General features: G+C 35.6%; 2 protein-coding genes across 2 annotated transcripts in view; both read left to right on the top strand.

Moving 5' to 3' along the window:
- Positions 1-13,691: 13,691 nt before the first annotated feature.
- LOC105032584 (transcription factor DIVARICATA) lies at positions 13,692-15,843 on the top strand. Its single transcript, XM_010907060.3, has 2 exons — positions 13,692-14,665; positions 15,002-15,843. The coding sequence occupies exons 1-2, from the start codon at positions 14,229-14,231 to the stop codon at positions 15,444-15,446; spliced, it is 882 nt and encodes a 293-aa protein (XP_010905362.1). The 5' UTR covers positions 13,692-14,228; the 3' UTR covers positions 15,447-15,843.
- A 1,915-nt stretch (positions 15,844-17,758) lies between these two features.
- LOC140857787 (uncharacterized) overlaps positions 17,759-26,881 on the top strand; it is a 39,425-nt gene continuing 30,302 nt past the window's right edge. The window contains exons 1-2 of the mRNA XM_073256978.1: positions 17,759-17,939; positions 18,068-18,151. Of these exons, the coding sequence (XP_073113079.1) occupies positions 17,759-17,939; positions 18,068-18,151 (265 nt within the window). The remainder of the gene's footprint in view (positions 17,940-18,067; positions 18,152-26,881) is intronic.

Below are 26,881 nucleotides of genomic sequence, written 5' to 3'. Positions count from 1 at the left end.
TCACTGCCATAGCCTATGATAGTGGTTGCATAATCGCTGCTATACCTATACCAACCACTGCTATTGGTCTGTGTCAACCGCTACTATAGATCTATGGCAGCAATTAGACAATCGTTGTCGTAATCCATGGCAGTGATTCCATAACCGCTGCTATAGAATTTAATGTAGTGGTTATACAATCGCTGCTATCCACTCTATAGCAACGGTTAAATAACCGCCATAACAATCGCTGTTATAGATCTACGATGACGGTGATAGTGACAGCGGTTGTGGAACCACTATCGTAGATTATGGCAGTAATTTTTTTGGCTATAGCAATGATTGTCGATGCTGCCATAATTTTTTTTCTGTAATAGTGGTGGCTGTCTACGATCAACCTCATCAATCTTGATTTCAGAAGCCCGACACCACCACCAGCTGGATGGGATAGCATTATGAGACTTGCGGAGGTCACGGCTTGTTTTGGTGCCTTTTCCCTCGTGGATCCTAGTTGGAGAGAGATGGCGGACACCGTTCCATTGGGTAGGATGAAGCGGCGGTTCAGTCCTCAAGGCAAAAGATTGTCCTTCATTTGCGCCGCTAGCGGTGGTGAAGTGGCGATTGTAAGTGGTGGAGGAAAGGTTACAGTGGTACGCTGTGGCGGCTTCGCGGATGCTTAATGTTGAGATCCGCTCCATGAGGTGTACGAGGCCGGCATCGATTCTTCAAGCCAACTTTCGTCGGTAGCAGGATGAGGGGGTCGGACATACTTTCGTGGGTTGGTTGCAGAATCAAGCCTTTGATGGTGTTTGGCAGTTTCTAATGGCGCTACCCCAGAATACCATCCTTGTTTCCAAGGTATACCCTTTGTCCAAGGGGTGTGGCGTTAGCACCCGTCAGTGGGTTGTTTTGGTTCCTTGAGGATTAGAGTTTGGGAAGATCGGGAGGGTGGATTATGTGGTGCTGGATAGGGGAGGGATGAGTAAAAGGGTTGAAGGTGAAGTGAAGGTGTTTTCTGCCGCTTGAAGGGCCAGAGCTTCTCTCGCTAGAAATCTTCATCTCACTAGAATACGTCAATAGCAAAACATAACAAATTAAACACACACAAAGTCATAATGGAAGCTCTTGGATTCCATTATGATTTTATGCATGTTTTGGAGTTGGATTCCATTATCATTCCAACACAACAAAACACAAAGTCATCATGAAAGATCTTGGAGTTGGATTCCTGGAGTCCTAGTCATTTTTGTTAGTGATGTAGGTCAACATAACAACACACACGAAATCATAATGGAAGCTCTAGATGTTAGATGTATGTTCTGGAAGTCAATCTTGGCTGACGCATATCATATTTTTAAGACATAATTTTGTACCTAATCGACAGTTATATTACCATTCATATTTTATATGTTCATGAATCATCTAAGAAATTAACCAGATGATGATACATATTCTCAAAGAGTTGAGGATTTGAGGTATGAGTCATTGATGGTTAATTTCTAAATTGCTCCTAGTCAGAGGATCATCACAGAGAAGATGATTAATCCAGATAGATCGGTGCACAGATCGCTTTCTTTGGACAGATGAGTCTCAAGTCTGTAGTGTAGCGACACTATAACGAGAGTATAGGTGGTTGTTAGAGAACAACTAATACTGAATGTGATCAATACGAGAAGTCATATTGATGTCTGCTCACTCATTAGTAATTTTTTCATTGCTGCAGTAGTGTGACTAATCTTTTAACCTGCGGTGCCACAACTACTTGCTGTGAAGCTGCTGAAATTTGACTACACATAAATATTGACTTAATGAGTCATTATAGTGGATGTTGACGATAGTAGATCCATTGTAAAAGTAGAGTACGCACCTAGATAGAATCTATCGATTTTAGCAGAGGAGAGTAGTCCTATGAAATTTAAGAAGCTGAGTCCTTAAATCTATGACCATAGCAGTGTGATTGATAGAAAAGAGTTTTCATGAGAATCACACATGGACCCAAGCTAATTGAATCTATCATATAACCGATGTTGAGATTTGATGATTTATCCATGTCCTACCATCTGATCGGGACTCACAATAGAGGGACTATATCATACGTTAACTGCACCTAGATGTTCATCACCTTTTATTCTACTGGATTGTCACTACATACTGTTAGATGTCACTGATGGATTGTGAGACCCATGAGCATCATCTCGATGATCGATGATTTTTGATGGATAGAGTTGGAATGGTTTCAATCCATTGAAAGGAGTTTTAATGATATTGTGATAGAAATCACAATATATCTCACTATTAGATAGAATAAAATTTATGGGGTCACACACAAAGAGATTTTTAACTGATCAGATAGTTGAATTATGATTATGAATCATGATAGAATTTAATTATCAATATGATTGATGATTAATCTAATATAAAAGTTACAATTAAGAACTCGTTAAAGAGTTAGTGAGTTATAGGAAGATTAATTAGCAATTACATTGCTAATTGGCTCAATTTGATTGAGCAATGGAGCTTGGATCAAATTTAATTTAATTAGATTCAATTTGACTTGACATGGATTTGATTTGATCAAGTCTAATTGGGTTATGAGATAACTCAATTGCATGGGAGAATAATTCCTAATTTGATTAGAATTTCGGTGATATCTAATTTCTAATTGGATTAAATTTTAATCTAGATAGTTTAGACTCCTAATTAGATTAGAATTTTAATTTATTTGGATCTAATCAATTTTTAATTCGATTATGATTGATTAAAATTTTATTTGATTTAAATCAGCTACATAAATAGGAGTCCCAGGTGACTAGGACTCCATCTCTTCTTGCGCCATAAGGAGGCCCCACGCCCACTTATTTTTTTGCACCTATTTTCCTCCATGACTGAGAGGAAGATTAGCGTGAAAGGAGTACATGCTAATCCTTTCTTTCCATGAGATATATTGGCACAAAAATATAAGGATTGGGGGGCATAACTTAAGAGTCCAAAGATATGTGGACTCTTATCTTAAAACCCTAACTATCCTATTTAAATAGTGGATAATAGTGTGGTAGTATGGAACCTGATAGAAATCAATTTTGGATGCCAAACTAAAAGGGGGCGTGCATGAAAAATATTGGAGAAGAGAGGGCACGGCATCAAGGGCTAGGCATGAGGTTAGTTGGCCCTTATCCCTTCTTTCTTACAAATAACTAAAGGTTGGTTGTTAAGGTTTTCTTTCTCCCTCTTTTGTCCCAATTTTGGATATAGATTTTTCTCTCCCCTTCGTCTAAGAGTTGGACATATTTTCTTAGATCTCTAGCATAGAGATTTTGTGCATGAATTTTAGGAAGAAAGAGAAGAAAGTATTTTTCTCATGATCTCTAGCATAGAGATCTTCATCCTTCGATTTTTTTCTTTTTCTCTAAGAGGATCTTGAGAGAAATAAAAAATTTTCAACTATCAAAAAATGATCTCTGCAAGAAAGCTAGTATTCTGATAAGATCAAAAAGTTTCTGATCAGATCGAGACCTTATGTGGATAACCGTAGACGTCGGACATTTGTGCAGTTTTAAAAGACTTATGAAAGACATCCACGATCATCGATTTACGGTGTAGATCGACCCACACCAAGGTATGAAGATTAAATCTTCTATAAAGATTAGATGTTCTCTATTTATTCTTCTCTATTTGACTTCTGTATCTCAATTCTATCTCACATATGTAGATTTCATTTTATAATTTTAAGATTTGATCTTATGCTTGTTTAGATTAAATTAGATTTAATCTAAATTTTTAATTTTTGTTACATACTTGTTTTAAAATTTTTTTGCATATATGAAATCGTAAAATCTCAATAGTGATATTAGAGCCACATCATATGTATGAGATTAGGATTTAGATCTGAAATCTATAAAAAAAAATTTCAAATCTAAAAATTTTTGGTATCATTTTGATATAAGATTGCTCTGGCATAACTTATTATGCTGTATGGTTATCTTAGAACGATATTAAAAATTTTTAATTAAAATAAAATTTTAGATCTAATTTTTCATCATATATGTGGTATATGTTTTATTGTTTAGATTTAAAAAGAGTTTCAAAATCTATTTTGATTCGTATATATGATATATGAAAATATGTTTACGTTTGAAATCAGTTTCTATGATCTGAATTTTATTCATGTATATGATATATGATTGTATGTATGATCTAAAAAATTATTTTGAGATGAAAACTTATTTTTCATATAAAAAATTTAGATCTGAAAATTTAGATTTAAGATATGAAATTAATGTTTATGTATGAGAGATTGGTCATGGATAGATCAAATCAGGTCATGTAATTAGATTACATCTAAGATTTCTGATTTGATCATAATAGATCAAAGTTGATTTAGCAATTGATCAAATCAAGTCAAATATTGATTAGGATTAGATCAATAAAGTTTAAGATCATATAATTATTGTTGATCGAATCGATTGACATCCATATATATAATCGATTAATCTAAATACCTAATTCGGCTTTATGGCTCGAGCCTTATTTGCCTAAGCTAATCTATTTGGATCAATTGACTAATTAGTGTCTAAGATAAGTAATTAAAAGATAATTATTTAATTAGTTTCATTCACTGATCTAGCTAATTTATTAGTATCTAAAGAAAGCAATGGGAGGATCCCCATTGATCTCAATATATCTGATCAATTTGAAAGATTAAGTCTCAAATATGGTTGCTTGATGGTTTGGTTTAGCTCATATTAGTTAGATCAATCATGTGATGACTGATTAGATGAGACGTAAATCCAAATCTTCCCATAAATATTAAGTCCAATAGTCTTCCACCATTGTAGATGTACGAACGTGCTACCGATATTGATTGTTCACGATTGGTCACAGTGGTTCAGTTACATCGAAAGCACGCAACCACTCTATTAGCAAAAAATTACTCCAAGATAAAGATGAAATTATGCCTAATAACTATTAGGTGAGGGATCCAATGACAACTTTGCACTTACTTGTTAATTGTAGATCTGACTTAATTAAGGAGTGTAGACAATAACTATTAGGTGAGCCCACATAACTTAGAGATCAAATCACTGTAACATGCTTAGAGAAGCATCTGGACAAAGAGTTATCCATGCATCGATGTACGTATTATCAATAACTGTTAGGTGAGGTGCATGACATTAGTGAGACCATAGCACCTATTAGAAATCTAATTGTTGTATGTGTTAGAATTTTTGTTTCTCCATCTGGGGAGTGTGAAAGATATGAAAAAATAGTGAGAGCCTTTTTGTATCTAAAAATTTCTAAAGTAAATTATAAAATAAGTATAAACATCTAACTAAAATTTTTACTCTCTGTTATTTATTGTGTCAGCTTCTAACCCTCTAGCTCGAATCCTAGATATTAATCGTTTAACCAAAACTAATTATATAGACTGGTTAAGAAACCTAAGAATCGTTCGTAATTTTAAAAAATTAAGTCATATTTTTTATCAAGTAATTCTAAGGTTGACAGCCTATCCAACCCAAAGTCAACGAGCTATACTTGATAAGTGGATAAACAATGACAATAAAAGTAAGTGCTATATGTTGGCATGCATGTCAAATGAACTCCAACATATACATGAGCACATGTATACTGCCAACAACATGTTGATTTATCTACAAATATTGTGAGGTGATCAAAATCGCACAATGCATGAGATGCGTAATGGACGTTGTGCGATGGACAATCAATCAATGATCACTATTTGATAATGATCAAAGATACTAAGGAGCTTAAAAAGCTCGACATGACCATGCATAAGGAATTATTTGTGGATTTGATCTTACGATTTCTTTTTAGTTTGTACAGATAGTTTATGGTAAACTATCATATGAATGACCATCATGGCATCTTATTTGAATTGGTTAAAATATTGGTAACTAAGAAATCTTGAAAGGTTCAGAGGTACATACCTAGAGAGCCTAAAGAAATAAGGACACACCTTGAGTAGGCATATCGAAATTGCACGATACTATCCTTACAATTTTTTCTTCTCCCAGTTGAGTGTTAGACGTTAGTGCTTTTATGCACTTTAGTATAGAGTCTATGGGAAGAAAGAGGGCTGAGGGAGTAACTCTTAAAGTCGGCAATAGGGCAACAGTTGCTACTGTGGTTGTGGGCATCTATTCTTTGCGATTATCGTTTGAATTTAGTTCTTAGAGATAGTCTCTATCATTTGCATGGTGATACATCTATGAACTTAATTGAGCAAGCAGTGAATGCCATTGGATTTGAGAGATCCAGAGTTGAGATAAATTTGAAGTATATGTGGCATCTTAAGTTAGGTCGTATAAGAGAAAAAATGATTAACAGACTGAAGAGACATGGGCTTTTGGGCTCACTGACTGCTGAGTCATATCTAGTTTGTACATCATCTTTTTGAGAAAAAATGATCAAGCTACTCTTGTGGGATAAAAGAAAAAAAATCACTGAGATACTTATTTTGATACACATTTGATGTGTGCAGCCCATTTGATGTGCTAACCAAAAAAAAATATCTCTACTTCATTATTTTTATCGATGATCGGTTATGATATGGATAAGTATAAGAGATATAAATCTGAAACTTTTGAAAGATTCAAAAAATTCAAATGTAAAGTAGAGAAGCAAATAGAAAAAAAATTTAAAAGTACTTCGATCAGATCGAGGATGTAATAACAAAGTAAAAATTTTTTCGATTGTCTCATAAAATGATATAGTTTCATATTGGACCCCTCTTAGTATATCTCAGCTTAACGAAATAATTAAAAAGAGTCATAGGACTGTATGAGATTTGATCCGATCCATGATGGACTTCACTGATTTATTTTTATTTTTTTAGAGATATACTTTATTTTTAAAATTTACCTATAAAATTAGATTTTTTCTAAATATATTTCTACTATACCGTATGAGATATGGCATGGTTAGAATTGAATCTTGATTATTTTAAGATTCAAGGATGTCCAGCCTGTGTCAAAGACAGCAGACGGATATATTAGAGATTAGGTCTATAAAACTCATTTCAAAGAATACCTTAAAAGAGTTTGGGATACTACTTTTTCTTCTGAAAGGATCATACTGTGATTGTGACCCATCATGCTATCTTTTTGAAAAATAGTTTATCTAAGATGAAGTAGTGAGAGAAAAGTTAAGCTCGAAGAGAGCGTCTTTGAAGAGCAATAAGTTATAAGACCTAAAGAACCTATTAATGATAAGCCAGTACATGTATGTCCTCCTCCACCTCGCAGATATAGTAGGATCTTCCATTCTTTTGAAAGGTACTTAGGTTTGCTTAACAAAGAATATAGAGAAAAATTATTTCTCATGGAAGATAGAGAACATAGAGATAATCTCAAAATCTACAACGAGATGATGTTAGACATTGACTCCAAAAAAAAGATGTTAAATAGCTTTCCTAACTGGATATCTTTGGAAGATATCTGGATGGAGTAGCCTATGGATTTCACTCCTTGTGATAAAGATCACAAAATCTGCAAGAATCTTGAAGTTGGAATATTCATTTCGATGATATGATCAAATTGTTTGATCAAAATGAGAAATTATGTATTTTCAAAAAGGTCAGTGAGAATGCTGTTACGTTCTTCGAAATGTACGTGAATGATATCCTCCTAATTGGGAGTGTCTTATACTAACATCGGTTAAAATATGATTGTATATAGAATTCTCCATAAAAGATCAGGGCAAGCATCCTATATTCTGAGAATATAAGGATCTATAGGGATAGATCCAACTGGATGTTTGTGTTTTTACAGAAAATTACAGAGAATAGATACTGAAAGGGTTCAGCATAGAAATCTTGGAGAGGGATCTGCTACCCTCTTGGGCATAGAAGTATGTTATGCTATATACTCAAACTGATATAGTCATTACTGTGAATGTCACGAGCAAATATCAGTCATATCCAGACTAGGAGCGTTGGATTGATGTGAAGTATTCTTAAGTACTTGAGAAGAACTAAAGATTTGTTCTTAAATTTTAGAGAAAGATTAAAGTTAGGAGTGGGAGGATACACCAATTCAGACTTTATGTCTGATGTTAATGGTAGAATGTCTACATCAAGAGATGTTTTCTTGTGTAATCATGATTCGATATCTTGGAAGGGTTCCAAGCAATCGATCGAAGGAAGCTGAGTATGCTGTAGATGTGTAGGATGCATTCTGATCCTAATATTAGTTGAAGAACTGGATGTTATACCATCAGATACCATGACACTATACTACAAAAATAATGACACCATAGCCCTCGCTAAGGAGCCAAATTCTCACCAGATTTTCAAGCATATAGAGCAACAGTATACGCGACTACCTCAAGTAGAAATATATAGAGGTGCAGAAAATAAACTCTACATGAGATGTGATAAACCCAATGATAAGTTACTTAGCTAGCCAAAAATTTAAGCCTGTCTTGAGAAGATGGGACTTGGTATATGGCAAATTGGCTTTAGTGTAAGTGGAAGATTGTTGGATGTATGCCTTGAAAGTCAATCTTGGCTGATGCATATCATATTTCTAGAACATGATTTTGTACTTAATAGATAGTTATATTATCATTCATATTTTATATGTCTATGAATCGTCCAAGGGATTAACAAGATGATGATATATATTCTCAAAGAGTTAAAAATTTAAGACATGAGTCATTGATAGTTAATTTCTAAATTATTTCTGATCATAAGATCATCATGGAGATAGTGATTAATTCAGATAGACCAATGCATGAATTACTTTCTTCAGATAGATGAGTCTCGAGTCTTCGGTGTAGTGTCACTGGAGCGAAAGTGTAGGTGATTGTTAGAGAATAACTAGTACTAAGTGTGATCAATACGAGAAGTCACATGGATGTCTGCTTATTCATTAGTAACTTTTCGTTGCTGCAGTAGTATGACTGATCTTTTGATCTGCGGTGCCACAGCTACTCACAGTGAGGCTGCTGGAGTTTGACTATATATAATATTGACTCAATGAGTCATTGTAATGGATGTTAGCGATAGTTGATCCACTGTAGGAGTAAGGTACATACCTGAATACAATCTATCGACCTTAACAGAGGAGAATAGTTTTGTGAGATTTAAGAAACTGAGTCCTTAAGTCTGTGGCCATAGTAGTGTGATTAATGAAAAATTTTTTTTATGAAAATCATATATGGACTCAAACTAATTGAATCTATCATATGATCGATATTGAGATTTGACGATTTATCCAAGACCTGTCATCTGATCGGAACTCACGATAGAAGAACTGTATCATACATTAACTACACCTAGAGATTTATCATCTTTTATTCTGCTGGATTGTTATTACATACTACTAGGTGTCACTAATGGATTGTGAGATCCACAAATATTATCTCGATGATCGATGATTTTTGATGGGTAGAGTTGGAATGGTTCTAACTCATTGAAAAGAGTTTTAATGATATTATCATAAGGATCACAATATATCTCATTGTCAAACAGAATAAAATCTATGGGGTCATACGCAAAGAGATTTTTGACTGATCAAATAGTTGAATTACGATTATGAATTATGATAGAATTTAATTATCAATATGATTGATAATTAATCAAATAAAAAAAATTATAATTAAGTAACTCACTAAAGAGTTAGTGAGTTATAGAAAGATTAATTAGCAATTAGATTGCTAATTGGCTCAATTTAATTGAGTAATGAAGCTTGGATCAAATTTAATTAAATTAGATTCAATTTGACTTGACATGGATTTGATTTGATCAAGCTTAATTGGATTATGAAATAATTCAATTACATAGGAGAATAATTTTTAATTTGATTAGAATTTGGGTGACATCTAATTCTTAATTGAATTAGATTTTAATCTAGATAGTTTGGGCTCCTAATCAAATTAAGATTTCGATCTATTTGGGTCTAATCAATTCCTAATTTGATTATGATTGATTAAAATTTTATTTGATTTAAATCAGTCACCTAAAGAGGAGTCTCAAGTGACTAGGACTCCATCTCTCCTTATGCAATGAGGAAGCCCCACGTCCACTTAATTTTTTGTGCTTATGTTTCTCCATGACTGAGAGGAAGATCAGTGTGAAAGGAGTTCATGCTCATCCCTTCTTTCTATGGGATATATTGGCGCAAAAATATAAGGGTTGAGTGGCATAACTTAAGAGTCCAAAGATATATGGACTCTTATCTTAAAGCCCTAACTATCCTATTTAAATAGGAGATAAGAGTGTGGTGGCATGGAACTTGATAGAGATCAGTTTTGGATGCCAAACTAAAAGGGGGTGTGTGTGAGAAATATTGGAGAAGAGAGGGCACGGCATCAAGGGCTAGGCATGAGGTTTGTTGGCTCTTATCTCTTCTTTCTTACAAACAACCAAAGGTTGGTTGTTAAGGTCTTCTCTCTCTCTTTTGTCTAAGTTTTGGATATAGATTTTTCTCTCTCCTTTATCCAAGAGTTGGATATATTTTTTTAGATCTCTAGCATAGAGATTTTGTGTATGGATTTTAGGAAAAAAGAAAAGACAGTGTTCTTCTCATGATCTCTAATATGGAGATCTTCATCCTCTGATTTTCTTCTTCTTCTCTAAGAAGATCTTGAGAGAAACAAAGAATTTTCAACAATTAAGATGCGATCTCTGCAAGAGAGCTAACACCTTGATGAGATTAAAAAGCTTCAGATAAGATCGAGACCTCATGTGGATATCCATATAGGTCGGATGCTTGTACAGTTTCTAGGGACCTACGGAAGATATCCACGATCATCGGTTCGCGGTGTAGATCGATCCGCATCAAGATATGAAGATTAGATGCTCTCTATTTATTCTTCTCTATTTGATTTCTATATTTGAATTCTATCTCACATATGTAGATTTTATTTTATGATTTTAAGATTTGATCTTATGCATGCTTAGATTAAATTAGATTTAAGTTGAATTTTTAATTTTTGTTACTACTTATTTTGAAAAATTTTTGCATGTATGAAATCATGAAATCCCAACACTGGATTCCACCCCATTTTGACTCCATGTGTACGAAATTTATTCTACTTTCAACATCCATTATGATATTTTCACTTTCCATTTTTTGCCTCCCTTGAACCTTTCATGGCCATATGCAAAATATATGCCCAATATTGGTACATATGTTTCTCATTCTTTCTCCTTTAATTATGAGTCAGGCAATTACTATGCATCTTGATAGCAATCAAGCCTCTACATAAGTCCGTACCATGTTGGTGAATGAACAAGGGTTTATAACTTGGTGCTATTATATGTCACGTTTCTTTTTCTAGCTATAGTGTCAAAAATAGTACTACTTAGCTAGCCTTCTGTATGGTCTGAATATTTAGTATGATTAAGTTGTATCTTTTGTGCAGAAAAAAGATTCACCTTCCTTCACACAAATCCACCATTATGAGAAAGTGGATGAAGCAATGTCAACCAGAAATGGTAGATGCCAATGCTAGAGATAGACAACTATTTATCGATTAAAAAAATATAAGTTATGAATGTTAAATTGTAATTCGGAGAATAAAACTTTTGCCGATCAATGACCAGTATTTTTTATTTTATCTTTCACTTACCTTCAGTTATCTTTATTTATATTTTAGTTCAAATTTTGAGTCCTAATAGCATAACACTATAGTTACCATATCCTTTGGTCGAGAAGGCTATGTTGAGTAGCAAAGTCCTTAAAGGTAGGGGTGGCAGTTGGGTCAAGATAGATTAGATGCAAGTGGGTTGGATACATGATAAGCCAAAGATCTATCAACCCAAATCCAATCTACTTATTAAAATGAGTCAAAATTCAAATTTAAACTTATCGTTTTATTAAATAAGTAACCTAACTTGCAATGGATTAAATCGAGTTCAACAAGTTAAGCATTATAGTCCCTATCTGAGGGTCAAAGTAATAGAAACCACTACTATATTTCCTTTTCAGTTTGGACACCGATGGCATAACCATGTATTTATCAAGTCCAACCATTGATTGTTTCCATTTTTACCACTGAAACATATATATATATATGCATTCATTCATAAATATCATTTTTTATTGATGTGAATGGGGTGAGTATGGTCTGGTTTGGACCGGTTTCATGCTCAAACCTAAGCCAAACCAGTCCTAAACAGTTTAGTGTTTCTAGAAACTAAATTGGATCAATAGAAGATTGAAATCAAACCAAATCAACATAATTTAAACGGTCTGATTTGGTTTGATTTATTGATTTATATTATTATTATTATTATTATTATTATTTTATGATTCATGAAGATTTATTTATTTTTCATATAAGAGTACCATCAAAAAAATTTATCAAGTAAAATGATTTAAATTGACATAAGATATTGTTATTCAACAAAATAAAATTCTTAAACAAATACCATCATTAAGGATTTAAGATAAAGATCTCCAACATATTATAAAAAAATAAATAATCCAGTAAGTAAGTCACTTAGGATTCAAGGCTAATCAACACAAAATCGAATTAATAAACTACATCATAAATTTAAAATTATTTTCTAATACATTAATACTTCAACATAAATAACACTCTAATCAAAATGACGTCGTTTGATTAAAGCCGGTCCGATTCGATTTGAGAAAGATTTTTTTTATTCACAAATCTAAACCAATCCAAATATATTTTTTATATGTCAAAAACCAACCAAACCAAACCAAATAAAATTTTAAACCAAATCAAACCTACTGTTTGGTTCGGTTTCACCGATTTGATTGATTCAGCTCCAGTTTTTTTGCTCACCTCTAGATGTGAACATCATAACAATTTGAAGATAAATAATTTATATCATTCAAGGCTATGTTATGCTTCAAATAGTAACTCAGATCCCTTTATATGTAATTAACTGTTTATGAATCTCTTTCTAGCAAAAAATAAAATTGCTCGCAATCTCATTGTTATTTTTGAATAGCACTCTTGAATCATAATTGAACACATGAATTATATCATAAAAACAAACTCTTTTTTTCTTGAAAGAACCTAAAAAAGGAAATTCAAATATATAACAAAATTTATCATACAATATATCACATAATGCTTTTTGTTTGGAGATTAACATAGCTTTCTAGAAACTCTAATAGTTAGTGGTATGTTTAACCAACAACTATTTACTTAAATATATTAATGTAACAATTAGAAATACCTCCAACTATTTAAATAGGTAACTAATTGGTTTTTCAAAATCAAAACTCAAACTAACTAGCTTAGGGGATTATGTACTAAATTTTATGTGATAAATAAATAGTAAACACAACAGTTCGCTTAGATATATTAATATAACAATGGGAGATACTGCCAACTATTTAAATAGGTAACTAATTAATTTTTCAAAATCAAAACTCAAAACTAACTAGCTTAGGGGGTTGTGTACTAAATTTTATGCGATAAATAAAGAGTAAACACAACTATTTACTTAAACATATTAATATAACAATTAGAGATGCCGCCAATTATTTAAATAGGGAACTAATTAATTTTTCAAAATCAAAATTCAAATTAACTAGTTTAGGGGGTTAGGTATCAAATTTTATGTGATAAATAAATTGGGAGATAAGTAGATAAATAGTGAAGGAGAGACGCGTTTTTATTGGTTGAGCGGCCACAAACTCCACTAACCAATCACAGCCCCCCTGGCTGCTTTCCCCTTCCACTTCCCTTTATGCATCTCCCACAGGAGAAGAAAATAATAAAATAGAGGCAGTGGGTGAGTGAGATCGGGATTTAGATCCCTTTCTTCTTCAAGCGCTCCGCCCTCTCCCGCCCTCCTTTTGTCCATCTTCTTTCTTCCCTTTATTCATCCACAGCCAAAAACTCAGAGCAAAGCGTAGAAAGATGTCATCTTTTGCCTCTTAATTCGCACCTTCTCTTCGAATTCATCCTTTCTCTCTGTAATCTTTGTTGTTTACTCTCGATCGATCGATCGAGCTTTCTCGGCGGCCAGGCAGGGCAGGGTTTTACAGTCTTCACGCGCTGCTCGGCTCATTTCATCTCGGATTGGTGATCGCCATGGGCAGCTTTAGATTCTGTTCGTCGGTCTCCATCTGATCTATTCTGCTGATGGACAGTCGGGTTGAAAAATACAGGTGTTGTTGAGTTTCTCCCTCGATTTCTCGTCAACGTCTCTGTTCGTCTTCGACCTATAAACTTAATTTCCATCGGCGGATTCGCCCTCTATCTCTACCGTTCTTCCATCTGGAAAGAAAGGAAGGGGGGAAATGTCGAGCAGTTCCTGGATGGAAGTTCTCCCTCCAACATCGCCTTGCTTTTCCAGCTCAAGTTGGTTTCTTGGCCAGAAGAGGAGCGGGGGTTGGACCCAAGAGGAGAACAAGCGCTTCGAGGATGCCCTGGCGCACATCGACGGCGACACCCCAAACCGGTGGGAGAAGGTGGCGGCCATGATCCCTGGGAAGTCGGTGTGGGACATCATGTCCCATTACAAGGATCTGGAGGACGACGTGAGCGAGATAGAAGCTGGGCGGATCCCATTCCCTGTCTATAGCTGCAGCCCTTCGTCGTTCACGCTGGACTGGGCCAACCACCACGGCTACGAGGGGTTGAGGCCCGCGTATTGCGTCGCCGGCGGGAGGAGGTCGGGAGGGAGACCGGATCAAGAGAGGAAGAAGGGAGTGCCTTGGAGCGAAGAGGAGCACAAGTAAGTTCCCCTTTTCGGCCCAGTCTAACCGACCAGTACTTCAGATTATTGCGTATATATGATGATAATCAGAAATCTCCGGTGCTATGCTATGCTTAAAATCACATGTAGAACATCTCGCCGATTAGATTCTTGGACACCAATTTAAGCGATCGATCCGTTAAGACTGTTCTTGTGCTTCCTTCTGGATATAAATCTTGATTGTTTTGATCGGACCTCGTACTTCCTCCTAGTAATAAAATAAGCTTAATGATATGTTCCTTAGTTATGGTTTACTTGTCTTGGATATATATATGTATTTGCTGACGATAAAATGTCTTGTCTCACCGGTTCCAGGCGATTTCTTCTTGGACTCCAAAAATACGGTAAAGGGGATTGGAGAAACATATCTCGGAATTTTGTCATCTCCAGGACACCTACACAGGTGGCTAGCCATGCGCAGAAGTATTTCATCAGGCTTAATTCGGGCGGCAAAGATAAGAGGAGGTCCAGCATCCATGACATCACCACCGTCGACTTTCCAAATAATACGCCTCCTTCACCATCTCGGCCATCTGTGCTTTCGATGCAATCGAGTTCAGCTGCTGCCACTGGACTACCCGACCTATTCTCGGAGATGGTCGATTCCAAGCAGCCAAATGAAGCCTTCAATTCATCAGCAAATGGTAATCAGTTCATGCACCCACCTTCGTATGGGATGAAACTGCAAGCTCAAAATACTCTCCAGGATCTGACTGTCGGCAGCTGCCGCATGCTATATCAAATGCACTCTCGTGGATGAGAACATGTACATGTGCTATATGAATCCAAAAGCTATTGTCTGTTGGCATTTGTTGGGGGGCCTTGGATTTGCTGAAATTATCAAATTTAGAAATCAATCCAAGGTTGAAATCAAACGATCCAGAATATTTGTTTTCGATGCGGTTGAGCGGTTGACATGATTCGTTGAAGATGCAATGAGGATCCTGTACTCAACGAGTCTATAGCCTTGGTCGATAGGCCCGAGTACTTATCTTCGAAGAAAATGTGATGAGGATCGTGAGAATTTCTTTCCATCATCAAGAGAGTTTCATGGATAGGCTTTCTCTACTATATAATCTTTTTTCCCTCCTTTCTGTAATATGCCATTCTATTGTATAGAACGATCAAAGAGAAATGGCAGCCAAAACTTGATGTCATTCAATAATCTTAGCTTACAAGGCTCTGTGCTTGTGCCGGTACCAACCATCATATCGCAGGCTTTTCTTGGTTTATCGCTTTGCTTCAAAGACGTGCATAGGAGGAACTGCATGTGATCGCTTTCCTGTTCGGCTGCTTGACAAAAAGAAGCTAGACTTGCAAACTTGTGGAGATTGTTCACACTACATGGTACTCTTACTGAAATAGGAGTTGAATACCTGAGCCATGTCTTTGTATGCTTCTCTTCAGATGTTTGAGATGGCATCTATAAGTATGGTAGTTTGCAACTTAGACAGGCTAGAAAGCCCGTGGCATGCATAATCATTTTGTACCGGTTGTTGTCTGTTCTGCTATGCTCATTTTAACTGCCAGCTGGAAACCAATATGCAAAAACTTTTTCACTTTACTGTTCACTAATTGCGATAGCTTGCAGCTGGCTAATTGACAGTTAATACAAGGCGTTCTGCAAGCTATGATGCTGAAAAGGTTCGTGCTATCCCTCCGCATATCCGAGGGACAGATCATATTTCCAATTTTGCTTCTGGTTGCTGTCTTTTAAATAAAACTCGTCTCATATCCAGAGATTTGTCTCCATAATCTATAGCTTTGTTGTTTTAAGCCTCCAATAGGACCTGGTTGACTGTAATTGACCACTTAAAAATAGTTGGTGCTGAGTCTGCATTCCACGTGTTAAGCATCTCATTCTTCAGTCCGCAGTCGATCTCCTTTTCCTGGTTCTGTTTTATCTTCTTCAGGAAGGTATCCTAGGATACAGAGTTACAGACCGATATCCCTTTGTGTACGTGTATCATGGTCGGATAAGCACATATCGGGTAAAACCAAGTCGTCAGTCATTTCCTTGTGGCTTCCACAGTTGCACATGCGATGTAAGTCAATGATGGTGGGCAAATTGTGGCAGTGGAGGATCTTCCAGGTCTAGGAAGGCATCATAAATATGTACGCGATAAACTAGTACAGCACATCGAAATAAAGAAAGTGATCCTATGGAATGAGGAAGTTCTTCTCCCATTAGTCTAATTCATTTGCCTTGGCAATCAATACCATAGCTATAGCACAAGTTTAGCTTTTGGGAAAGAAGAATCGATCAGGTCTCAATTTCAGAACTTCTTTTGGCCATATTCAATATTTTAACCGGTACCAAAGAACATTTGCTCAGGATTAATCCACAGCATGTGGCCTTCAAAGTTCTATCAGCTCTTTCTGAACAGGAAACTTCATCCGGTTATGCTTTCCTTGGGCAGATGGAAGAGGTATCTTACAAAATACTTGCAAGACATGAATTAATAAGCCAACTGTGCGTAGCGCGCTGCACTTCATGGTTGAGATCCTTGGATCTGTTTCCATATTTTTTTTATGGTCCTGTAGTCCTTTGTTTTTTTTTCCCTCCCCTTTTTTGAACTTTGAAGTTCCTCTCACCCTCTCTTTCCTCTCTCCCTCTCCACCACCGTTCGAAATCCTGACATGGGCGTAGTGGCACGCTTCGACTAACAAGGGGGGATGACGGGAAGTAGTGTGTGGTCGTGTAGTCGGGCTTAAGAATCTGAGAACCTTCACCCCTATCTCTTATTGCCGTGAATTGAATATGTCCAGACAATTTCTTGGCTTCGGGATGTATGCTACGGCTGAGTCAGTTCCTACTTGGTGCACCACTTAACATTGTGCTTCGTTGTGCTTATTTAATAAACTAATCACCTGTTCTATTGCCTTTGGATTTGCATGACTAAAGGGTCTCTCTCTCTCATGCTTGCCGTCCGATCTCTCCAATATTTGGTTCTACAGGATTTTGGATGAGCGAATCTTGAATTCACCATCATCCTTTGGAGCAGTTGCTTTCCAGTGCCGGCAATTCTTAATTGACTTGGATGTTCCACAGGTGAGAGCAAGGAATAAAGCATGGCCTATAGCTACTGTGGCTCTTGTAGTGGTGTGGTGGTTGGTGGTTCTTCGCTTCCGATCATTTTCCTTGTTTCCTTTGTTGTTGTTGTTGTTCTTTTTGTAGTTGCCACTGTTATTACTGCTGAAACTGCCATTGCTTCTGTAGCTGCAACTATCAGAAAGTGTGTTGCCCAGACAGGTCACCTGCAAATTATTTAGGCCCCACCCAATTCGAAATGAAAGGAAGATTCGATGCAACATGAGCAAAGTGGTCATCACTGTTAACTTTTCTGAGGTTAATGACAAAATTACCCCACTTTATTTCAGAAAGAGGCCGCATCCTTTGCTGCAAGTTGCCAGAGAAACGCCCTTGCTTCCACTTTATTCTGGCTGGCTATGTTCCGCCATTAGGTAGATTAAGACCACATCCATGGCCTAGCAACTTTATGCTTTTACAATCGTGATATTCTGATTCCGAGTCCTTCAAATAAGTCTCGCTCGTTGTACAGAATTGAAGATTTAGAGCTGGTGTAGAAAGAAACAAGGTTTATACCTTCTTCATTGGCCAAAAGAGGTGGAAACCACCAATAGGGGTGCAACATTCAATTCAAGGAACTAGGAGCCTTGGTAGGTTTTTTTTGTCAGAGATGCTTGAAATTGTTGGTAATAGCAGAAGCGCAATAGAATACTAAATCACTCAATTCTATATTTGAAATGGAATAAGAGGTGATAAAAGAAAGCACTTGCCAATGTTTTTCATTCAACACTTGGCCATACCAAAATGGTAGAGTATAAGAGTTTATATACACATGTATATGACCCTTCAAATACCCTTATATGAGTTACATATGACCTAGCAATATTTCTCCATTATTCCCTTCATAAAATATGAAGTTATGGCACTTTTACTCGGGGTCCAAAAATAAATCCGAGAATTAACTTCACCATATTTTCTTGGGACTTGACTCCATATATTTATTATATTTATTATGATATAATTCTCCTTAGTACACCAAAATATAACCAATGAAATTAAGTTTAAGTAGAGTCTTGAACTTGTAAAAGTGATCCACTTTGAGAGACTTGGTGAAAATATCAGCCACCTAATCTTGAGATTTGATATGCACAACTTCGATTTCTTTCTCCTTGATATGATTTTGTATAGAATAAAAATAAACATCGATGTGCTTGCTTCTTTTATGGTAGACTGGATTCTTAACCAAATTAATAGCGGACTTGTTATCAATATAAATCTTCTTTTATGGTAGACTGGATTTTTAACCAAATTAATAGCGGACTTGTTATCAATATAAATCTTCGTAGCTTAATATTGGGAAACTTGAATCTTCTTGAGTAGCCTTCTTAACCAAATAGCATGAGAAATACAAGATGATGCTATCACATATTCAGCTTTATAAAAAGCAATGTGAATGCCGTATCTCTCATGTAAAAATAAAATCTTGTAGTGCTCTTTCCATCATCCAAATCTCCTCCCCAATCACTATTTGAATAACCAACAAAATGAAAGTTATTCAAATATATATAAAATGAACCATGACTAATTGTACCTCAAATATAGCAGAGGATTCTTTTTATAGGCTTAGACTTTGGTTCTTGCATATAGGGGCTTACTATCCCTATTCTATAAAGAATATCTGATCTTGTGCATGTCAAGTATCTTAAGCTCCCAACCAAGCTCTGGAAGAGAGTGGAGTCAACCACTGTTTCTTAATCATACTTAAATAATTTGATGCCACAATTTGTTGGTGTACCAATCAACTTGCAATCTTTCATTTTAAAACTTTGGAGAACCTCCTTTGCATAAGCTTCTTGAGAGATGAAAATGCCTTCTTTGATTTGTTTCACTTCTAATCCAAGAAAGAAAGACATGAAGCCAATATTTGTCACTTCGAACTCCTGAGACATGGTATGCTTGAACTCTTCAAACATTTTAAGATTATTCTCTATAAAAATAAGATCATCCACATACAAACAAACAAGTAATATATCTCCCATTGTATTAGTTTTCACATAGAGAGCATGTTCAAAAGGATATTGAATATAGCCATTTTCTTTAAAATATGTATCAATCAGAATTCCATGCTTTAGGTGCCTCTTTTAGGCCATTTAGAGCCTTTTTCAACTTCAACATTTTATCTTCATCCCCTTTTTTTAGTATATCCCCTAGGTTGTTCAATGTATACCTCCTCATTAAGAAAGCCATTCAAAAATGCTGATTTGACATCTATTTAAAAAATTTGCCAACCATTTTGTACTGATAAAGAAATGATCAATCTAATGGTTTCCATTCTGACAACAAGAGCAAATATCTCATCATAATCAATTCTAGCTTTTTGCTTATAGCCTTTTGCTACCAATTTTGTTTTATACTTCTCCACTTCATCTTTTGCATTCTTTTTTACTTTGAAACCCACTTCACACCAATTGCTTCTGTGCCTTTTGGAAGAGTTGCTAATTCTCATGTATTGTTTTTCTTTATTATTTTGATTTCTACATCCATGCCAGTCCTCCATTCTTTATTGTGACATGCATGCTTCTTCAAACTCTAAAGGTTCACAATCAGAAAGAAGACAAACAAGTGTTAGCTCATCCATTACCTCATAAAATTCATTTAGTCTTCTTCTCTTTTGCAGCCTTGATTGGAGAACTATGATGAGAGGATGGTAATGGTGGTGGTGAAGACTCTTTAACCTCCAATCTTGCTTCTTCATCTTCTTTGATCTCTTTCATGTTTATGTTCCCATTCCAAGTGCCTTCTTCATCAAATTCTACATCTCTACTCATATATAATTTGAAAGTATTTGGATCAAACAACTTGTAGGCTTTAGATCTAGCATCATACCTGATAAAGATGTTCTTGGCACTTGTATCACCAAGCTTGGTTCTCCTTTGATCTGAAATATGTGCATAGGCTATACTTCTGAACACCTTCAAATGTGAGACATCTGGCTTTCTCCTAATACATGCTTCTTGTGGAGTCTTCTTTTCTAGACTTCTTATGGGATATCTATTCAATAGATAGACAACATAATCCACTGCCTCAGCACATAACTCTTTAGGTAAATCTTTGCTCTTCAACATACTTCGGATTATATCAAGAATAGTTCTATTCTTCCTTTCGGTGATACTATTTTGTTGGAGGGAATAAGGAGCTGTCAAAGGATGTTGAAGACCATGCTCTTCATAGAAATCTTCAAAGGCTTTGGATGTAAACTCACTGCCTTGATCAAATCTCATGGCTTTGATGGAGCAGCTGTTTGATTCTCAATATATATTTTAAATTATTTGAAAACACCAAACACCTCGAACTTTTCCTTTAAAAAATACACCCATGTCTTTCTAGTACAATCATCAATAAAGATAAGAAAATAGCGGTGCTTACCAAACAAAAAAGGCATAATAGGTCCACACACATCAGCATGGATAAGTTCAAGTGGCCTCTTTGCATGATATGATGCCTTCTTTGAAAAGCTCCTCCTTGGATGTTTGCCAAAAACACAGCCTTCACAAAACTGTTCCAGATGATCTATATATAGGGCAAGCCTTTCACCATCTTCTTACTTGATAACAACTTTAGACCACCAAAATTGAGATGTCCAAATCTCAAATGCCAAAGCCAACTAATATCTTTCATACATGCATTTAAACATATGGCAACATCGTGCTTGATGTTTAACATAAATATTCTATTTTTGCCATCTCGATACTTGCAATCAAATTATTTCTTTGATTTCTTATCAAAAGACTATGATTTTCATATGTATATCATTGACTTTTTTTAAGAGTTGTCCCATGCCCAACATATTATTCTTCATATCTAGCACATAATAGACATTAGAGATAAATTGGTGGTTTCCATTCTTCAAGCGAACTAGGATTTTATCTTTTTCTTTAATGAAAACTTTCGATGAGTCTCTGAAAGTAACTTGGCCACCCACTATTTCATCTAGCTCCACCAACATATTTCTTTTTTCACACATATGGTTATTTGCACCGGTGTCTAGGAACCATATATCTTGCTCGCTGGACTCATTCTCCTCATGTGCTAACAAAAGAAATAGCTCTTCTTCTTCATCCTTCTTCACAACCCAATTAGCTTCCTCTTTAACTTGATTAGAATCAATATACCAACATTTCGATGCAAAGTGACCAAATTTCTTACAATTTTAACAACGAACTTTAGATTTGTCATACCTTCTAAAAGAACCTCTTGTTCCTCATTCTCTTTTGGAGTCATCTTCATCATCATAGTGTATATGTCTGCCTTGTGCTCGGCTACATCCATGAGCTCCACCTTGACCTTGACCATGACCTCTACCATGGCCTCTATTGCTCCTTTCACCTTTTGTGACCTCCTGTCCTTCTTTCAAAGAGAGCTTGCTTTGAAGGACATGATCCACCTTATCTTACTTCTTCTTGTGAAGTCTTTGCTCATAAGCTTGGAGAGATCCCATAAGTTCATCTACGGTCATTGACTCTAGGTCCTTCGATTCTTCAATGGCCACTACTATATAATCAAACTTGGCAACTAAAGAGTATCGAATTTTCTCTATGACTCGGGCATCATTCATCGTCTCACTATTTTGTCCCAATTGATTTACAGTAGCTAACACCCTTGTGTAGTGCTTTGAGATGGACTCTAAGTCCTTCATTTGCAAGACTTCAAACTCACCTCGTAATATTTAGAGACAAACTTTCTTCACCTTCTCAATACTTTTATTGGTATTTTGGAGCATTTCCCATGCTTGCTTGGAGGTGGTGGCGGCAGCAATTTTCTCAAATACAGTTTCATCTAAGCCTTGATAAATAATATAAAGAACATTTTTGCCCTTTTTCCTGAATTCTCTTAATGCCTCCCTTTGATTCACCGTTAGAGTGATCAATCTTGAGGCTCCACCAAACCTCTATCAACTATCTCCCAAATATCTTATGAGCCCAGCAATACTTTCATTTGAATACTTCAATTTTCAAAGTTGTTGGTGAGATGAGGGATCGGAAGACTTTCACTTGCCATTGTCAAATTTTTTTAGAGCTCTGATACTACTCTTTAATTAAGTCAGACCCACCATTTACACGAAATAGAGCCATCATTGAGACTCTCACAGTATCTGAAATATTAAGCCCAACCTCATCTCCATCCCACAGCATCTCATGCCTAATAGTATGGTTACATCTTTTCAATGTAACTGAACCACTGTATCCAATCGAAAACAGTCAACCTCAGAAAGAGTCCGCACAACTACAATGACAAAAGTGGCTAGATGTAATATTTTATTAAAAAATTTTGATTGAGATCTCTTCCTTAATTAATCGTAATGGATATGACTAATCTAGTGACATGGATTAGCCCGAGTCAACAAGTAATCTAATGCAAAATATAATCTCTTAAAATGGTCAGATAAGTTAAAATAAGTGGGGGTCCCTCATTACTTTTCTTAGATACTAACAAATTGATCAAATCAGACAATAGAACCAATTAATGAACCACCATCTATGTACTTGCCTTAGACATCAAATTGGTTGATTAGAATTGATCAGATTAGCCTTTTGATCTGGGATCAAACTACTGAGCCAAATTAGGTCTTAAGTTAATCGATAACATGTGGCTATGAATCGATTTGATCAAATTACAACTACTTGAGTTGGTCATGAGCACATTTGATCCCATCCTAACCAACATTTGATGCGGTTTGATCAACTGCTTAAACTAGACCTAATCGAGCTATCCACACCTTGAACCCATATATTATGAAATTATTTTAGATCTTCAATTTTTAATTTTTAGATCTATTTAATTTCATATATTAATTCTTAATTAAGTTTATGGATTAATTCAGATGTCTAAATAATTTAGATCAACATTGCATTACATACAAAATTTTATTCATAGAACTGAGTCAACTCACCTTGGACTTGAGTCGACTCATCATAGTGAGTCAGCTCAGTTCAGAGACTGAGTCGACTAACCAATGATGAATAAAAATTCTATTAGCCATAGCCTGTACAACTGAGTTGGCTCATCTGCAAACTGAGCCGACTCATTAGGGTTTTGAGTCGACTCAATAAGGACTGAGTCGACTCAACAGACATACCAGCAGTAGATTTCAATGTTTCACAATTTTTCTGATGATCCATGTATAATAAAAAGTTTTAATTTAGAAATTAAAATAATTTAAAAGTCTAAACAACTTAATTATGCATCAAAATCTAAAAATTTTTAGATCTAAAATTTTATAAAAAAATTAAGTTTTTTCTTTCGCTATTCTTCTGCTGGGAAATATGTCCCAAAAGCCAAATGTCAATCTATTGATGGTTGAGCAATCTTGTATTGTAATTAATTTGTTAATAAATAAAATAAATTTTTGGTATTTTCATCATAAGTTTTCATCTTCTAATGAACTTCGTTGTTGTGATGAAGTCCTTAGGACTATTTAGGTTCGATAAAGAGAGGATTCATCGATTAGTCCTTAAAACTATTTACGATCAAATGATGGGCTGTTAATAAGCACGACAGCTTCTATCGAGCATAGATCGCTGTAGGTCATATGGGTTGGTTGTCCTCTTAACCAAGGAGTGTGGAGACACTGATATGACATACAGGTGAAATGTAAGGGTACATCATCATTGAACGTGACCAACTCCAGAGTATTCTGCTGTCAAGAATGTCTCTGATGGGATATAGGTATAAGTGTCCCTTAGACCTGAGATTGTCTCAGTGACTTGCAAACAACTCACTGTGCTTTGGTACTGGACTAACTGAATTTTTAATTCAGTGACGGAAGGCTTCTGGGCACAGTCAAGTACTTGCAAAGTCAGAATGTGATCAAGATGGGATTGACCACTCCAAGAGTTGGAGAAGAATGAGTCACAGTATTTTAATTTAGCAAAATCTTGATCAGGATAATCCATCAGATAGATTTGATATTTTAAAATATAATGTGGACAACTTGATCAGAGTTGATAGTTGTACTTTGAGGTGTCCTATGAGCATTTTGGTCAAGGGGATGAATTATATGAAAACTATATCCGCATGGGTTCTAAAGATGTTATTCTATACATTCGACCTATCCAGCCATCGGATATCATTGCTAGATGCTCACTTCGATTGGTACAGAAATTTATTTCTGTGCTGTCGATTTAGGTTCGGACCTATGAGGTCACACACATTAGAGTTCACAATCCGATCGGATGGTTGATCAACAATTAAGAATCATTTTAGGATTAAACGATCAATACGATTGACATTTAACCTAGTACAAGTGTTGCAAGAGGATCGATTAGCAATTCGATTGCTAATTGGCTTAATTTGATTAAGCCAATAGACTGAGATTAAGTCTAATAGAATATGATTTAATTAGATTTAGTTTGGACTTGATTGGATCAAGTCCAATTGGTTTATTGCATAAGCCAAGTGCAAAAAAAAACTAGTCCTAGTCCAATTAAAACTTGGGTCAACCTAATTTTTAATTCGATTAGAAAATTAAATCAGATTTAAATCTAATTTAATCTGATTAAATTATATTCTTAATTAGGTTAAGACCTATTTTAATTGGATTGATTTGGTTTTGGTTTGATTTGATTTGAGAAACCAAATTTGAACAAGTCATAGATTGAATCCTAGTAAGACTAGGATTCCACCTTGCGCCACCTTAGGCCCTGATTTATGTCACAAATTGACATAAAAAATATCAATTAATATCTAAATTATCTAACTTTATTAAGAAATTGATACTTATTATTATATTTTGCAGAAGAAGAGGTCATCAATAGAAAGAACAAGGAAAGAGAATTCCAACGGCATAAATTTTATGCAAAACAGAGTTAAATTGACCCAGAAATTGAAGAATGAAGAAAGAAGACTCAATTGGGTCAAATTCGAGTCAAATCAGATCAAAATTGATCAAAAATTAACTGATTTGGTGATCTGGTTAGCCGCCTAGTCCACAGCAACAGGCGCATGGATCATGGACCCATCGGCGCACCATAAACCAACCAATCAGCGAGTCTCGGCTCACCGCAATGCATCGCGAGCCCGATCCATGCGCGCGGTCCAGGGCTCATGAGGAGAGAGAAGAAGGTCCGAAGGGCAACCTAGTAACTTCACATCACTCAATGGTCCGATCTTCTCTGATCAAGATCCAATGCTTCATATTTTTGCACCATCGGACGGCCACCATCGCAGCCGGTCAAGATCCAACCATAATCAAGGCAATTGCAAGAAGCAATAAACACTAGGACAACACGGGATCCTTCTGTAGCGCGATCCAACAGACGAAATCTTCCAGCACCTTGATCGGATGGTCCGCAATGCATCCGACCTGATCCCATCTCTGCAGTGCGATCCAACGGCAGTGCTTCACCCAGATCTTGATCCGACGGCCAGAATCGTTTCTAGCTTGATTTATTAGATGAATTGGGTCCTTTAGATGAAGATCAGACGGCTGAAATAATTTTTAGGGTTTCTTGATGGATTTAAGTGCTTTTTGAGCGAGATTTGAGCCCCTAAACCTCCCTAACAGCCCTCTAAAACCTCTTAATCCCACATCTAAAGTTTTGAAAATCTTATAACCCCCAAATGCCTATAAAAAGCCCCCAAAGGCCCTTATTTTAGGGAGTCTGGTCTTTCGATCAAGCTTGTAACCCTAGATAGTGGGGTTTTTAGCTTTCTTCTCAAGCCTCAAGCTTTGAGATTTTTGTAATAATTTTTTTTTTTTATATAAAATCTTATTTTTATGCAATTTTATCTCTTTACATTATGCAATTTATTTTTCTTGCAATTAGGATAGTTTAATTTATGCAATTTAATTTTATGCAATTAGGTTAGTTTAAATTATGCAGTTTAAATTTATGCAATTAGGATAGTTTAATTTATGAAATTAGGGTAGTTTATTTTTCTGCATTTAAATTTTGCAAGTAGATTTAGATCATGTCTAGCTAAGCATACCTTCTAGGGTTTGCGATGAAGCTAGATCATGAGTAGGGATTTTACATAGGGTTCTTTCTTTTTCTTAGGGTTTTTTTTTCTTTCTCTTTTGCCAAGAATTTTTGATGAACTACAGTTGGGTCAGAGTCCCTTCATAGTTCATGCTTGATTCAGTGCATAGGAGGAGAAAACCCTAA

This window comes from Elaeis guineensis, chromosome 5, assembly GCF_000442705.2.
Source record: "Elaeis guineensis isolate ETL-2024a chromosome 5, EG11, whole genome shotgun sequence".
NCBI lineage: Eukaryota > Viridiplantae > Streptophyta > Magnoliopsida > Arecales > Arecaceae > Elaeis > Elaeis guineensis.
The sequence above is the reverse complement of the archived record's forward strand: the minus strand, read 5'-3'. Positions and strand labels throughout refer to the sequence as shown.

Bases quoted from the DNA above. Each gene is read 5' to 3' on its own strand.
- LOC105032584 (XM_010907060.3), top strand. From the start codon at position 14,229: ATGTCGAGCAGTTCCTGGATGGAAGTTCTCCCTCCAACATCGCCTTGC. The intron at 14,666-15,001 runs GTAAGTTCCCCT...CACCGGTTCCAG, and splicing joins TGGAGCGAAGAGGAGCACAA to GCGATTTCTTCTTGGACTCC.